Source organism: Trematomus bernacchii, unplaced genomic scaffold, assembly GCF_902827165.1.
Source record: "Trematomus bernacchii unplaced genomic scaffold, fTreBer1.1, whole genome shotgun sequence".
Taxonomy (NCBI): Eukaryota; Metazoa; Chordata; class Actinopteri; order Perciformes; family Nototheniidae; genus Trematomus; species Trematomus bernacchii.
Window position 1 is genome coordinate 344,751 of NW_022987769.1, and position 17,541 is coordinate 362,291.

General features: G+C 47.5%; 1 protein-coding gene across 1 annotated transcript in view; it reads left to right on the plus strand.

Annotated features, from left to right (window-relative positions):
* Positions 1–17,541, plus strand: part of LOC117496739 (titin-like) — a gene marked incomplete at its 3' end in the record, with an annotated part of 221,578 nt that overhangs the window by 154,625 nt on the left and 49,412 nt on the right. The window contains 14 exon segments of the mRNA XM_034148477.1: positions 1–191; positions 787–1,167; positions 2,072–2,353; positions 5,220–5,522; positions 6,025–6,327; positions 7,539–7,820; positions 8,508–8,695; positions 9,564–9,675; positions 10,008–10,310; positions 11,548–11,856; positions 12,667–12,948; positions 13,220–13,519; positions 13,832–14,125; positions 14,554–17,523. Coding sequence (XP_034004368.1) covers positions 1–191; positions 787–1,167; positions 2,072–2,353; positions 5,220–5,522; positions 6,025–6,327; positions 7,539–7,820; positions 8,508–8,695; positions 9,564–9,675; positions 10,008–10,310; positions 11,548–11,856; positions 12,667–12,948; positions 13,220–13,519; positions 13,832–14,125; positions 14,554–17,523 — 6,500 coding nt within the window.

The window sequence follows — 17,541 nt, forward strand, 5'->3', positions numbered from 1 at the left end:
GGAGACCACCGGGAAGCGCTGGACCCGAGTGACCCGGGACCCGATCCGACCAATGGGAATGGGCGAGAGCTTCACCGTGACCGGGCTCATCGAGGGCTCGCAGTACCTGTTCAGGGTCTGCGCCCTCAACGCCGCGGGGCCCGGGCCCTACAGCGCCCTCACAGACCCCATCTTCGCCAGAGACCCCATCTGTAAGAGCCTCTGCATTATTAACACAGTTATTAGAGAAAGAGAAAGAATAAAATCTTTTATTTTTTTATTTTTTGCAAAAATAAGTCATTTTATGGATAAATTCAGAGTTCAGACATTTTGAATCAGTTATTTTATCCATCTCAGAATTATGTAATTAATGTGAATTTGTTACAAAATTGTCCAGCAGTTAAACTGTCAGACAATATAACTATAATTTCAATAATCCCTTAACGATTTCTTGTCTTCAGATATAAATCCTGTGTCTGAGATTATTCCTAACATTTGAATGAATATTCAGATTTTTTGAATAAATCATGTTTTTTTAAGTTTTTACAAGTAAAGTTAACATTTTTCAGGATAAATTCAGAGTTTAGACATTTTTAAATCATTGTTAAATTCATCTCAGAATGTATTATTTTTTCAACATTTAAATTTGATGTGAATTTAATTAAAAACAGTTAAATTGCGAGACAACATAATTAAAGTTACGAAAACCCTTAACGAGTCTTCAGATATAAATCCTGTGTCTGAGATTAGAGAATCACATGTTTCTGTACACCGAGCAGGAAGCTAACACCTGTCTGTCTCCTGTAGCCCCGCCCTCTCCCCCCACCCCCAAGATCTCTGATTGGACCAAGTCCTCTGTGGACCTGCACTGGATCCCGCCCCTGAAGGACGGAGGCTCCAAGATCATTGGTTACTGGGTGGAGTCCAAGGAGGAGGGCACCGAGGCCTGGGTGAAGGTGGGACACTTTCCTGAGAGCCTTCACACTTTAGAGACCCTGATGCTGATCGTAGAAACTGAGACCTGTTTCTGTTTTCAGGCGAAAGAGACGGAGATCCGCGGAACCCGGCTGGTGATCGCCGGCCTGAAGACTGGCGGAAAATACAAGTTCAGGGTGACCGCTTTCAACGCTGCCGGTAACGGAGAACCGGGAGAGGTTCCCGAGGTGCTCGAGGTCAACGACAGAACCAGTGAGTGCTCTGAGAGTTCAGACAGATCCTCATCTCTCACCTTCCTGGCGTGTGGCGCAGTGGCCAGAGCCTTGGTGTTGGGATCAGGGGTCACAGGTTCAAACCCCACTGCAGTCAGCATGTCGTTGTGTCCCTGAGACAGTGTAGAGTATGGAACAAGTGACATGTGATGTAAACAGACACTAAAAAACAGGTGTGCAGGTTTTCCATTTCTTTTAACCCCCCCCCCGACAGAATAAGACAACATTAATCGTACAAAAACATTTAAAATGATAGACAAACAGATGATTGAAATCACAGCACAAAAAGCAAAAACGAAACATCAACAACAAAAAACATGTGAAAAGGTCGAGATGAATGTTAGTCATCGTGGTTGAAAGTAAATGGGTGTTCTAATTCAGTTAAAAAAATATTCTTTAGAGTCATTGCGTGCCTATTGATTTGAACACGATCCGTGTATCCATCATTTCCTGGTCTTCTCTAAAGAAGAGGGACCAATGAAAACGTTGTCATGTTGCCGTTGTTCAGCATGGAAACATTCATTAGCTAACAATGACATTATTGTTCTATTAATATAAAGGGAGGTCAGGTACTCTTTAAAACAGCTGCTAGTTATGGGTACTTTTTACTGAAGTACATTTCAAAGCCCTCTTTACTTTGACTTGAGTAAAGAAGTTTAGTCAGTACTTCTACTTTTACCAGAGTATTTTTAAACACGAGTATCTGTACTTCTACTTGAGTACAGGATGTGTGTACTTCTACTTGAGTAAAGGATGTGTGTACTTTTACCATCTCTGACCTCCAATAATTATGAAGATTTGGACATGAAGTATGAATGAGGGACCCTTCTCCTGACTTAAATATGTTGCATACCGTCCTTCTCTAACGCTGATCTCCTCCCCAGTTGCTCCTGAGGTGGACCTGGACGCCTCGGTGAAGGAGAGGATGGTGGTCCACGCCGGCGGAGTGATCCGGATCATTGCCTACGTGTCGGGCCAGCCGGCCCCCGAGGTCACATGGACTCGAGATGGCGCCGCGCTGCCTCTAGAGGCAGTGGTGGAGACGACCGGCATCAGCTCGTCTCTGGTCATCAAACCCTGCACCAGGAAGCACCTGGGCGTCTACACGCTGACCGCCAAGAACGCCGGCGGAGAGAAGACCAAGAACATCACTGTGGAAGTCCTGGGTAAGCAGATCCGGCACATGAGACTCAATGGTCTGAAGGTCAATGGTTATCTGGTTGTCTTTTTTTCCATGTTATCCTGAAATAAGGTCTGTGTAGCAGTTGTGTGTCATGTGACCGTGCTGTAGCTCCTTTATAGCCCAACATTAGCCTCCTTTAGCTTAGCGGTGGTGACGTGAAGTCATGTGACCGTGCTGTAGTTCCTTTATAGCCCAACATTAGCCTCCTTTAGCTTAGCGGTGGTGACGTGAAGTCATGTGACCGTGCTGTAGTTCCTTTATAGCCCAACATTAGCCTCCTTTAGCTTAGCGGTGGTGACGTGAAGTCATGTGACCGTGCTGTAGCTCCTTTATAGCCCAACATTAGCCTCCTTTAGCTTAGCGGTGGTGACGTGAAGTCATGTGACCGTGCTGTAGTTCCTTTATAGCCCAACATTAGTCACCTTTAGCTTAGCGGTGGTGACGTGAAGTCATGTGACCATGCTGTAGTTCCTTTATAGCCCAACATTAGCCTTCTTTAGCTTAGCGGTGGTGACGTGAAGTCATGTGACCGTGCTGTAGTTCCTTTATAGCCCAACATTAGTCACCTTTAGCTTAGCGGTGGTGACGTGAAGTCATGTGACCGTGCTGTAGTTCTTTTATAGCCCAACATTAGCCCCCTTTAGCTTAGCGGTGGTGACGTGAAGTCATGTGACCGTGCTGTAGTTCCTTTATAGCCCAACATTAGCCACCTTTAGCTTAGCGGTGGTGACGTGAAGTCATGTGACCGTGCAGTAGTTTCTTTATAGCCCAACATTAGCCACCTTTAGCTTAGCGGTGGTGACGTGAAGTCATGTGACCGTGCTGTAGTTCCTTTATAGCCCAACATTAGCCACCTTTAGCTTAGCGGTGGTGACGTGAAGTCACGTGACCGTGCTGTAGTTCCTTTATAGCCCAACATTAGCCTCCTTTAGCTTAGCGATGGTGACGTGAAGTCATGTGACCGTGCTGTAGTTCCTTTATAGCTCAACATTAGCCACCTTTAGCTTAGCGGTGGTGACGTGAAGTCATGTGACCGTGCTGTAGTTCCTTTGTAGCCCAACATTAGCCGCCTTTAGCTTAGCGGTGGTGACGTGAAGTCATGTGACCGTGCTGTAGTTCCTTTGTAGCCCAACATTAGCCACCTTTAGCTTAGCGGTGGTGACGTGAAGTCATGTGACCGTGCTGTAGTTCCTTTGTAGCCCAACATTAGCCGCCTTTAGCTTAGCGGTGGTGACGTGAAGTCATGTGACCGTACTGTAGTTCCTTTGTAGCCCAACATTAGCCACCTTTAGCTTAGCGGTGGTGACGTGAAGTCATGTGACCGTGCTGTAGTTCCTTTATAGCCCAACATTAGCCACCTTTAGCTTAGCGGTGGTGACGTGAAGTCATGTGACCGTGCTGTAGTTCCTTTATAGCCCAACATTAGCCGCCTTTAGCTTAGCGGTGGTGACGTGAAGTCATGTGACCGTGCTGTAGTTCCTTTATAGCCCAACATTAGCCACCTTTAGCTTAGCGGTGGTGACGTGAAGTCATGTGACCGTGCTGTAGTTCCTTTATAGCCCAACATTAGCCTCCTTTAGCTTAGCGGTGGTGACGTGAAGTCATGTGACCGTGCTTGTAGTTCCTTTATAGCCCAACATTAGCCTCCTTTAGCTTAGCGGTGGTGACGTGAAGTCATGTGACCGTGCTGTAGTTCCTTTATAGCCCAACATTAGCCTCCTTTAGCTTAGCGGTGGTGACGTGAAGTCATGTGACCGTGCTGTAGTTCCTTTATAGCCCAACATTAGTCACCTTTAGCTTAGCGGTGGTGACGTGAAGTCATGTGACCGTGCTGTAGTTCTTTTATAGCCCAACATTAGCCCCCTTTAGCTTAGCGGTGGTGACGTGAAGTCATGTGACCGTGCAGTAGTTTCTTTATAGCCCAACATTAGCCACCTTTAGCTTAGCGGTGGTGACGTGAAGTCATGTGACCGTGCTGTAGTTCCTTTATAGCCCAACATTAGCCACCTTTAGCTTAGCGGTGGTGACGTGAAGTCATGTGACCGTGCTGTAGTTCCTTTATAGCCCAACATTAGCCACCTTTAGCTTAGCGGTGGTGACGTGAAGTCACGTGACCGTGCTGTAGTTCCTTTATAGCCCAACATTAGCCTCCTTTAGCTTAGCGGTGGTGACGTGAAGTCATGTGACCGTGCTGTAGTTCCTTTATAGCTCAACATTAGTCACCTTTAGCTTAGCGATGGTGACGTGAAGTCATGTGACCGTGCTGTAGTTCCTTTATAGCTCAACATTAGCCACCTTTAGCTTAGCGGTGGTGACGTGAAGTCATGTGACCGTGCTGTAGTTCCTTTGTAGCCCAACATTAGCCGCCTTTAGCTTAGCGGTGGTGACGTGAAGTCATGTGACCGTGCTGTAGTTCCTTTGTAGCCCAACATTAGCCACCTTTAGCTTAGCGGTGGTGACGTGAAGTCATGTGACCGTGCTGTAGTTCCTTTGTAGCCCAACATTAGCCGCCTTTAGCTTAGCGGTGGTGACGTGAAGTCATGTGACCGTACTGTAGTTCCTTTGTAGCCCAACATTAGCCGCCTTTAGCTTAGCGGTGGTGACGTGAAGTCATGTGACCGTGCTGTAGTTCCTTTATAGCCCAACATTAGCCGCCTTTAGCTTAGCGGTGGTGACGTGAAGTCATGTGACCGTGCTGTAGTTCCTTTATAGCCCAACATTAGCCGCCTTTAGCTTAGCGGTGGTGTTGTGAAGTCATGTGACCGTGCTGTAGCTCCTTTATAGCCTACCATTAGCTGCCTTCAGGGACCTACACAGAAATGCCTAATAACCCTCCGTTTCCCCCTCAGACGTCCCCGGGCCTGTGGGAATCCCCTTCAGTGCGGAGAACCTGAGCAGCGAGTCCTGTAAACTCAGCTGGTTCTTCCCGGAGAACGACGGAGGCTCGCCCATCAGCAACTACATCGTGGAGAAGCGTGAGGCCGAGCGTAAGGCCTGGACCGCTGTGTCCTTCACCGCCAGCCGGCAGAACGCCGTGGCTCAGGGCCTCACCACCGGCAAGTCCTACTTCTTCAGAGTCGCCGCCGAGAACGCCATTGGGCTCGGACCCTTCATGTGCACCGCCGCCGAGATCCTCGTCAAAGAACCCATGAGTGAGTCCATCTACAATCAGGAAGTCTGAACCATGAGAGGAGGGGCATTTAGAGAAGTCAGGATTTCATTGATAAATTAGAAACAGTCAGTCCTATAATCAAGTCAAATATAATATAATTTAAATAATCCCATAGCTAGTTCCCATCTGCAGATCCTGTGTGTCTGAGATTGTAGAACACATTTAAACTGAAAGTCTAAAAACTATTTTCAAGATAAATTTGGATGTCAACAAAAGAAAAAAATCATAATTTTGAAGTTTTTGTAAAAAAGGAAACATTATGAAGTCAGAAGTCCAACTTTGTATCTATAAATATGTCCCTGAGCAAGACACTTCACCCCCAACCCAAATTCCTCCTGAGCGGATTTCCCAAAGTACTGAATGTATGTAAGTTGCTTTGGGTAAAAGAGTCTAAGTGACATGTAATGTATTATCCAGACAGTTAAAAACCTTCTTAAGGAGTTCTTGATCTGCAGATATAAAGTGTACCTGTCCCCCCCCAGGTGTGCCGGACCGCCCTGAGGAGCTGGAGGTCACCAAGGTCACCAAGGACCTGATCAGCATCACCTGGAAAGCCCCGAAGTTCGACGGCGGCTCGGAGATCATCATGTACATGCTGGAGGCGCGCATGATCGGCAAAGACAAGTTCAGCCGTCTGACCAAAGACGCTCTGATGGAGAGGAAGTTCACGTTCGACGGTCTGCGGGAGGGCGACACCTTCGAGTTCAGGGTCATCGCCGTCAACGAGGTCGGGCCCAGCAAGCCGTCCTTCAGCACCAAACCCATCACCTGCAAGGACGAGCTTGGTGAGTTTCAGGAGATTCAAATCAGCAGGTCATCTCAGGGGTATTTCCATGCATATCTCATCAGAACCAGAACCAAAATCAGAACCAGAATCAGAATCAGAACCAAAATCAGAATCAGAACCAGAATCAGAACCAGAAACAGAAACAGAATCAGAACCAGAACCAGAAACAGAATCAGAATCAGAACCAAAATCAGAATCAGAACCAGAATCAGAACCAGAAACAGAATCAGAACCAGAACCAGAAACAGAATCAGAATCAGAACCAAAATCAGAATCAGAACCAGAACCAGAATCAGAACCAGAATCAGAACCAGAATCAGAATCAGAACCAGAATCAGAATCAGAACCAAAATCAGAATCAGAACCAGAATCAGAATCAGAACCAGAAACAGAAACAGAATCAGAACCAGAACCAGAAACAGAATCAGAATCACAACCAAAATCAGAATCAGAACCAGAATCAGAATCAGAACCAGAAACAGAACCAGAAACAGAATCAGAATCAGAACCAAAATCAGAATCAGAATCAGAACCAGAATCAGAACCAGAATCAGAATCAGAACCAGAACCAGAACCAGAAACAGAATCAGAACCAGAATCAGAATCAGAACCAAAATCAGAATCAGAACCAGAATCAGAATCAGAACCAGAAACAGAAACAGAATCAGAACCAGAACCAGAAACAGAATCAGAATCAGAACCAAAATCAGAATCAGAACCAGAATCAGAACCAGAAACAGAATCAGAATCAGAACCAAAATCAGAATCAGAACCAGAAACAGAAACAGAATCAGAACCAGAACCAGAAACAGAATCAGAATCAGAACCAAAATCAGAATCAGAACCAGAATCAGAACCAGAATCAGAACCAGAATCAGAATCAGAACCAGAACCAGAACCATGTTTATTACCAGGTAGTTTGACACTTACGAGGAATTTGACTTGGTGTTGTGGTGCATACATAAAAGTAAAACAAAAATTAAAAACACAGATAGAAAACTATAATAACGTAAAAAAATATAGTAACATAAACACGGTCAGAGAAAATCATAGAAATACAAAAGTAGAAAAGAAAAACTCTGAATAAAAATATGTAAACAACAACTCGATGATATATCTCCTTTGGAAGGAAAGAGCCGTGCAGTTGTTATAAACTAGTAGCACTGGTACTTTCAATATCAGCTCACAATCAGTCTCCCTGTCTCACAGAGCCGCCCACCATCGAGCTGGACTTCCGCGATGCGATCGTGATCCGTGTGGGCGAGAGCTGCCTGCTGCAGGGCCGCTACACCGGGAAACCGTTCCCGTCCATCCTGTGGTACCACGAGGACGAGGAGCTGAAGGCCGACAAACATGTGATGTTCAAGAACACGCTGACCACCATGTCTCTGGGCCTGATGAAGGCGGAGCGCAGACACAGCGGCAGATACGTGGTGGTGGTGGAGAACAGCACCGGCTCCAGGAAAGGGGTCTGCAACATCACCGTGGTCGGTACGTACAGATGCTGATACCAGCCGGCGTAACATCGTATTAATAAAGATGAAGTGCAGCAGCTGAATCCATGAATTAGACAGAAAAAGAAAAGGTCCATGCATAGACCCCTGCGGGACACCACCCGTTTTAGTACTATTAGTAGGTTTTCAGATGCAAAGAATTTGATTTTTGATATAAAAATGGTTGAAGAAAACTTAAAAGCAAGAAACTACAATATAAGATAAAAGGATAAATATAATATTAAATAATCAGTGGATTAAAATGGAAAAATGGTAAGAGGAAAAATAGAAAAAGATGTAAAAAATATATATATTTTTTTTAAATATATACAATTTGTTTGAATTTAGATTAAACTGTGAAAATGAAAAATGATTAATAATTTTAGATTAAAATACATTTGAATCCTAATAAAAATGAAAAATACAATTATTTTTGGTTCAATCAGGTCAAGCAGCAAAGTATCGCTTTGAAAATAATATCAGAAACTGATCAGATTATATATTAGATTAGATATTGTAAACTAAGAAATATAAACATATTTTCCTACAAAACACAGAAGTGACCTCAGCCAAACACCATATGAATACGTCCAAAGAGGCAGTAACAGAATAGGATATGGATGATAGAAAGAAGGGGTAGATATTTATCGCGGTATCGGTTGATCACATGGTCTCCTCCCTGCAGACCGCCCAACCCCCCCTGTCGGCCCCGTGGTGTTTGAGGAGGTGCACAGGGAGTTCATGGTGATCTCCTGGAAACCTCCTCTGGACAGCGGCGGCGTAGACGTCTCCAACTACATAATCGAGCAGAGAGACACCAACCGCGAGGCCTGGACCACCGTCACCTCCGCCAACACCAAGACCTTCTGCAAGGTGAGCAAAACCCCATCCAGACTCCTGTCCACCAGACTACACCAGACTCCTGTCCACCAGACTCCTGTCCACCAGACTCCTGTCCACCAAACCCCAGCCAGGCTCCTGTCCACCAGACTCCTGTCCACCAAACCCCAGCCAGACTCCTGTCCACCAGACTCCTGTCCACCAAACCCCAGCCAGACTCCTGTCCACCAGACTCCTGTCCACCAAACCCCAGCCAGACTCCTGTCCACCAGACTCCTGTCCACCAAACCCCAGCCAGACTCCTGTCCACCAGACTCCTGTCCACCAGACTCCTGTCCACCAGACTACACCAGACTCCTGTCCACCAGACTCCTGTCCACCAAACCCCAGCCAGACTCCTGTCCACCAGACTCCTGTCCACCAGACTCCTGTCCACCAGACTACACCAGACTCCTGTCCACCAGACTCCTGTCCACCAGACTACACCAGACTCCTGTCCACCAGACTCCTGTCCACCAGACTCCTGTCCACCAGACTCCTGTCCACCAGACTACACCAGACTCCTGTCCACCAGACTCCTGTCCACCAGACTACACCAGACTCCTGTCCACCAGACTCCTGTCCACCAGACTCCTGTCCACCAAACCCCAGCCAGACTCCTGTCCACCAAACCCCAGCCAGACTCCTGTCCACCAAACCCCAGCCAGACTCCTGTCCACCAAACCCCAGCCAGACTCCTGTCCACCAAACCCCAGCCTGACTCCTGTCCACCAAACCCCAGCCTGACTCCTGTCCACCAAACCCCAGCCAGACTCCTGTCCACCAGACTCCTGAGCATGTTTTATCCCTAGTGGGGGTCTGTTTCTAACAACTTTTCTCTGTGGTGGGTGTTTTCTCTCAGATCCCGAAGCTGACGGAGGGCCGTGAGTACATCATGAGGATCTCTGCGGAGAACATGTACGGCATCAGCGACCCGCTGGAGTCCGAGGAGATGAGAGCCAAAGATCTGTTCAGTACGTTAAGACCAGGGTTGGGAGGGGTACCTTCAATATATAATCTGTTACAACTACTAGTTACCTATAGCTAGTTATAGTATATTGATCTTTATTTGAAAATGTATTGTAGCAAATAATACGAGTAATAATGTAATGTAAGTAACTGTAAGGGAATAGTACGCCTGTTACACTGAAAGATCCAACTCATACTTTATCTTTGAATTGTTTCTGTTCTGATTTGATGTTAAGCGTCTTGGCGCATTAGAAAAATCCCATGTGTTATTATTATACTATCAGTACTGGAGTAAAAGTACTTGGATACACCTGATAACCCTGTGTGCTCCCTGCAGGGGTCCCTGAGGCCCCCGAGATGCCCACGGTCAGGGAGGTGTACGCCACCAACGCCCTGGTGCTGTGGACCCGGCCCCGCGACGGAGGGAAGCCCATCACCAACTACATCCTGGAGAAGAAGGAGCCTGCCGCCAAGAGATGGTCCCGGGTCACCAGGGAGCCGCTGTACCCCGCCACCCAGTACCGCGTGCAGGACCTGGTGGAGGGCTGCGAGTACGAGTTCAGGGTGATGGCCGAAAACGAGCTGGGCACCGGGGACCCCAGCGTCCCCTCCAAACCCATCCTCGCCAAGGACCCCATCGGTAAGAGCTGCACTCTAATATTTCGATTTATTTTTAGTAAATATTTATTATTATTACAGATGTTTTATCTATTACATCCTACGTCATTCTTCTTGTATAATTACAAAAAACTCCTCCTGCATGATTACATTTGGTTTCGTAAGACAATGCAAAATATAAGCATTTTATTTATATTTGGTGTTAGATATATAGATATATTATATTAGAATTGAATTGAATGACACATTTTTATAGAGAATTATTAATTAGTTATTATTATTATCATTGTTATGTCTGGATAAAATATTAGCATCGCATTTAGCATTTTGTAGTATTGTTATTTAGCATTAGTTATTAGTATTTAGTATTATCTAATTTATCTCCATGCTAAATATAAGCATTGTATTAAAGGTCCCATGTCATGGCCATTTCCACTGATCATAATTCCATTGTTGAGGTATACTAGAATACATTTATATTGTCAGGGGTGCACACAACTTTCTCAGTGAGGTACTCAGATGAGCACCTGGAGTCAGTGTTTGGTACTCCAACTTCTGGCTCCCCTCAAAGTTCCCATGAAGCCCTCTGTATCACGAATGTCAACGGGGGTGGGGGTGGGGCGGGGGGTAGTGGAGTACAGAGCTTCACGAATGTCAACGGGGGGGGGCGGGGGTGGTGGGTGGTAGTGGAGTACAGAGCCTTAACGTAACGGCTCCGCGGACGTAACGTAACGGCTCCACGGATTGGTCCATTTGGTTCCGGGTACGGCATGACCGTATCGCGTCATAGCTCTGGGCGTGGCTACTGGGTATCCAGACGTCACGATGCTCAGGAAGAACATGAGAATCTCCAACGAGGCGTTTTAGGGAGGTCTTCTCTGTGTTAGAGTTTTACTCGCTACAGGGTGTACTTTGAGGGTTTGTGACTCTGCACACCGTTCACATGCAGAAAAACCTTCATAACACAAGGGGACGGGTAATAACCAGAAAAGCATGACATGGGACCTTTAAGACATTTATTTATCGTTTTTTATTGTTTTTAGCTACTCTTTTCCGATGTTAAATAATACATATCTTAAAAAAATAAATATCTTAAAATGATTTAAATTGATGACTTAGCTCTTTATCTTCATTAGCAGCAGCATGAATTGTCTTGCTAAATGTTTACAGCTCTGTACTTACACTTCACTTACTCCTCCATAAAAGACCTTTGACACTAAACACGTTGTTGATTCTTGTTCCTATGTTTCCCCCTGCAGTGTGCCCCAGCCCCCCCGTGACCCCCGAGTCCTACGACAAGACCAAGGACTCGGTCAGCCTGAGGTGGAAGATGCCTCGCCACGACGGGAAGGGTCGTATCTTCGGCTACCTGGTGGAGTACCAGAATCCCGGCGCCGTGGAGTGGCTTCCGGCGAACGAGACCCCGGAGCAGTGCCCCGACCTTCACTACGTGGTGACGGGCCTGGAGGATGGAAAAGAGTACAACTTCAGGATATTCACAGTCAACGCCGCCGGCAAATCTGACCCCGCCTTTGTTAAGACCAGCGTCAAAGTGCACGACAGGATGGGTACGCCTCTCTGGTTGACACGTTTCAGATTCATTTCGAATAGATAGATGATACCAAAACATACTGGTCAATAACATTATATTATTTGTCATTTGCTTCATTTGTTAAAAATACATATTATGTTGTCTCAGTACGTCATGAAATTATGATAACTGATGGACAGGATGCACACAAATGTAGCTAGCTGCTAAATGTATGTGCCTCAGTTTCAGAAAAAAATCTAGTTTCAAATTTGTAACTATAATATTATTTAAAGGTGGGGTATGTCATTTTGGAGAAACCAGCTCGAGTGCGCTAGGATTTGAAAATACACAACCCGAAAAAATCTGCCCCTTCCTTCAGACTTCCTTACAGAGCCCCTCCTCCAACACACACGAACGCGCACATGACCAATGAGGGCATGAGATAAGGCTGACAGGCAGGTAGGCCGGACCGGCTCAGATGATTGGTCGTGTTTTTTACAGTACTACGGCTTCCACAGATGATATTTGTTTATGGATCTTTTGTCAAAGCACTTCAGATATTCATTGCTATCGGGATGTTAAGAGCATTCCATGGAATATAATAACAAGTGTATCTCGAGCCGGTTTCTCAAACGTACCTACCCCACCTTTAAATTCAACATTTTGAAATAGAATATAATTAAATGATAGAACAGATAGATTTTTTCTCGAAAGCATCATAAGTGTTTTCTATTGATCAGCTGGTTAGCAAAATAAAACTGTTCATGTACAAATGGATAAATCTTCCTTTTAAAATGTATTAAAAACTTTCTTTAAATGTTAAATTCTGTGTTTTTATTGTCCACAGAGGAACCTGAGCTGCTGCTGGACGCCAACATGGCGCGGGACCACCTCGCCATGCTGGGATCCGACATCACGCTGAGCGCCACCATCAAGGGAGTGCCCACGCCCACCGTCAGCTGGAAGAAGGATGACGGAGACGTCCCCGCTCACATCACCGTGGCCGTCACTGCCAGCGGCAGCAAGGTCTTCATCCCCAAGAGCACCCGCGCCGACTCCGGCAACTACACCCTCACCGCGGAGAACGCTGTCGGCAAGAAGTCCATCACCGTGGTCGTGCTTGTTCTGAGTAAGTAAAATGCCCACCAGATGTGGAAAGAAACTTTAGGCTAGTTTCCATGTTAGCAGTTAGCATATATCTTCAGGCTAGTTTGCATGTAAGCAGCTTAGTTCAAGGTAGTTGGCATGTTAGCAGTTAATTTCAGGCTAGATAGCATATTTGCATTTAGCGGCTAACTTTTGGTTAGTCATCATGTTAGCAGCTAGCTCAGCAGCTCTCAGGTATTTCATTACTTGTGAAGCACATTTGATTCTACCTCTACCTACCTTGTTTCCTCCAGACAAGCCTTCCCCTCCTAGAGACCTGGTGATCTCCGAGATCACCAGCGAGTCCGCCTACCTGACATGGAAGGCCCCCGAGGACAACGGTGGCGCTGTCATCTCGCACTACGTGGTGGAGAAGAAGGACGTGGCGTCCGACCAGTGGGTCCCCGTCTCTGCATCCAATAAGAAGCCCAGTCTGATGGCGCTGTACCTGATGGAGGGAATCCAGTACCTGTTCAGGGTGGCTGCTGAGAACCAGTTTGGCAAAAGCGCCTACGTGATGACCCGGACCCCCATCAAGGCCCTAGACCCACTCTGTGAGTTCACTAAAACATTTTTAGAATCAGCTAACACAATCATAAAACAGAAAGGACATTACATCACATGACATGTCACTTGTTAGACGCTTTTATCCAAAGCGACTAACATACTCAGTACTGTGGACAATCCCCACAGGAGCACTTTGGGGTGAAGTGTCTCAGGAACACAACGACATGCTGACTGCTGTGGTATTCGAACTTGCTATCCTCTGATTCGAAGATCAGCGCACTAACCCACTGAGCCACAGCCTCCGATATATGGTAGAACTCCCAATAATCACCACTAACTTCTTCTTTCCTCTCTTCCAGACCCCCCCGGCCCCCCCAAGAACCTGCACCACACTGATGCAGATAAGACTGAGGTGTGGCTGGCCTGGGAGTGGCCCGAACGTACCGGGGGCAGCGAGATCACCGGCTTCATCGTGGAGCACCAGGAGGACGGCCAGACCGACTGGGTCCCCTACAAGACCGTCAGCGACAACCACGCCCACGTCACCAACCTGATGGAGGGCAAGACCTACCGCTTCAGGGTCAAGTCCCAGAACGCCATCGGCGTGAGCCGGCCCGACACCACCGTCCCCATCACCTGCCAGGAAAAGACATGTAAGAAACAGCTTTTATTCTTTCATTTGCAACAGAAATTGTAGGAATAAAAATACAATAACAATGAATGAGGTTAGCCATAAAACAAAATGACACTTTTTGGAACCGCAAAACAACTGATTTCACTGACTTGTCCAAGACATTGTTGCAAATATTTATCTGAAGACGAAAATAACTTAACTTTAGAGAGTATTTATTGACTAACACTCCAAACCAATTTTACAACTAATGGATGATCCACAAAGAATAATGCTAAAAGTCCACTTTAAATATTGTCTAAACCAGAAATGTCATTCAGCATGAAAAAACTAAAGCATATTTGACTCAAGAAATCGTAGTCGACTGAAACCAAAGAGACCACAACTAACAGAGGAAGTCTTCATTTACAGGCCTGATAACACGCTAACATGGTTCTGTTTCTCTTTCAGTGCCACCAACTATTGAAGTTGATGTGAAGCTCATCGAGGGTCTTGTGGTCAAAGCTGGCACTCCTATTGCCCTGCCGGCTAGGATGACCGGTATCCCCACTCCCACGGCCAAATGGATGTGCGATGGCAAGGAAGTGGTATCTGAAGGCCGCTTCAACATTGAGACTGTTGGATGCTCCACCATCCTCAGCATCCCACAGACCCAGAGAGGAGACACCGGAGAGTACCTTCTCACCGTGGCCAATCCCTCAGGAAGCAAGACCGTCGCTCTGCACGTCACTGTGCTGGATCTCCCCGGTCCACCCATCTCACCCATCAACATCTTGGAAGTCACCCCGGATTACATGATGATCCAGTGGAGGGCACCCAAGGATGATGGTGGCACGCCCATCATAAACTACGTGGTGGAAAAGAAGGATGTGAAGAAGCCGTGGGAGCCCTGGTCCGTGGTTAGCTCCGGCGGCACCAGCACCAAGGCTAAGGTGTCCCGGTTGGAGAAGGGTCGTGAGTACATCGTACGCGTCCGAGCAGAGAACAAGATTGGCCTTGGTGCAGGGCTCGAGAGTCCTCCCACTATTGCCAAGCACATGTTCAACCCTCCCGGTCCTCCAGGCCCGCCAGAGTGCTCTGATATCACAGAGAACGCTGTGACAGTGGAGTGGACCCTGCCGGACTACGATGGAGGCAGCCCCATCAGTGGATATGTGATTGAACGCAGAGAAATGACAGGAAAGTGGATCCGTGTCAACAAGACTCCTGTGCTGGACCTCAGATACAGAGTCTCAGGCCTGTTTGAAGGCAACAGCTACGAGTTCAGAGTGTTTGCAGAGAATGTTGCCGGTATCAGCGGGCCTTCTATGAACTCCAATCCCGTAAAGGCCACTCGTGCCATCACTAAACCTGGACCCCCTGGCAATCTTAAACTGAAGGACTGGAGCAAGTCCTATGCAGACATCTGCTGGACCAAGCCTAACAGAGACGGAGGCACTCCTATTCTAGGCTATGTGGTAGAGGTTCAGAAGTCAGGGTCCGCTCAGTGGGACAGAATCTCTAAGGACCTTGTCAAGATGTGCGCCTTCAGAGTGCAAGGCTTCATTGAAGGAATGGAGTACAGGATCCGCATCAAAGCCACCAACAAGGTAGGAGACAGTGAACCCAGGGAACTGACTGAGACCGTCTTAGCTAAGGACATTTTGGTGCCCCCTGAGGTTGTTGTCGACGCATCCTGCCGTGACTCTCTGACAGTCCGGGCAGGCCAGATCATAAGTTTGATCACCAGGGTGAAGGGACGACCAGACCCAGAGATCACATGGTCCAAAGATGCCAGAGCCCTGACCCGGGACAGACGCACCGAGATTAACAACAACTACCCAATGTGTGAACTCGTCATCAACGAGGCCGTCAGGTCAGACTATGGTAAATATGCCATTCTCGCCAAGAACAGCAGTGGACAAGCACAGGCCACCATTATCGTCAATGTCCTGGACACACCAGGACCTTGCCAGAACCTAAGAGTGGCCTACGCCACAAAGAAGTCCTGCATGGTGTCCTGGGAAAACCCAGAGGACAACGGAGGAACAGAGATCAATCAGTACATTATTGAGTGCCGTCAGCCCAGCCAGAGAGCATGGACTGTAGTCGCCAATGACTGCACCAAGCGCCAGATGAAGGCCCCTCTAACTGAAGGCTGCGAGTACTTTTTCCGTGTCAGCGCAGAGAACAAGATCGGTGCTGGTCCAGCCATTGAGTCCAAAGAGCCTGTGCTGGCAGTGGATCCCATCGAGAAGCCCGGTGAACCAATTGACTTCCATATCGCTGAGATCGGCAAGGACTTCTGCTTCCTCAAGTGGAAGAAGCCTGACTACGACGGTGGTAGCCGTAACATTGCTTATCATGTTGAGAAGAAGCCAAAGGAGGCTGAGGAGTGGGAGAGGCTTCACAAGGGCGCTATCAAGGAGACCTACTTCATGGCTGACAGGTGCATCGAAAACCAGTTGTACCAGTTCAGAGTACAGACGAAGAACGAGGGGGGCGAGAGCAACTGGGTGACCACACCTGAAGTCCTGGTAAAGGAACAGCTTGTGGAGCCTGAGGTCAAGATCAAACTGGACGCAACACTCGTGGTCAAGGCAGGAGACTCCATTCATATCGAGGCGATAGTGAAGGGCAAGCCCCAGCCTGTCATCAAATGGAACAAAGATGAGGAAACCCGCGAGATAAGGAAGGGCCTCAGGCATACGCTGGAATCTGGAACCGACTTCTCAAAGCTGCTGATAACCGCTGCCAGACGCACAGACAGTGGTACATATCTTGTCACTGCCTCCAACAGTGCAGGAACCGCCTCTGCTCATGCTAAGGTTAATGTCTTGGATAGACCCGGCCCCGTCATGGATCTGAAGGTGTCTGGTATCACCACTGACCGGTGCCATCTGTCCTGGGAAGTCCCAGAGGATGATGGCGGCTGCGAAATCTACAACTACATTGTTGAGAAATGTGAAACCAAGAGGGGAGTCTGGTCAGTCCACTCTAACGCCATCATTACCAACAAAGCTAAAGTCACTCGTCTCACCGAGGGCAACGAGTATATCTTCAGAGTCCGTGCTGAGAACAAGATGGGTCCTGGGCCCGCGGAGGAGAGTGAAGCCATCGTGGCCGGCACCCAGTTCAGTGTACCTGGCGCTCCGGAGGCACCAGGGATCACCAAGATCGGCAAGCACGAGATGACGGTGGAGTGGTCTGAGCCCGAAAAGGACGGCGGAAAGTCCATCATCGGTTATCTGTTGGAGAAGAGGGAGGAGCACGCCGTGAGGTGGTCTCCTGTCATCAAGGAACCAATCCCTTCAACACGTTACACCGTGACCGGACTCCTGCCCCTCCACGACTACCAGTACAGAGTCAAGGCGGTTAATGAAATTGGCATTGGCAGCGCAAGCAAGCCTTCACTCGCCATCACCGCCAGGGACACAGTTGGTACGTAACCAATATTAA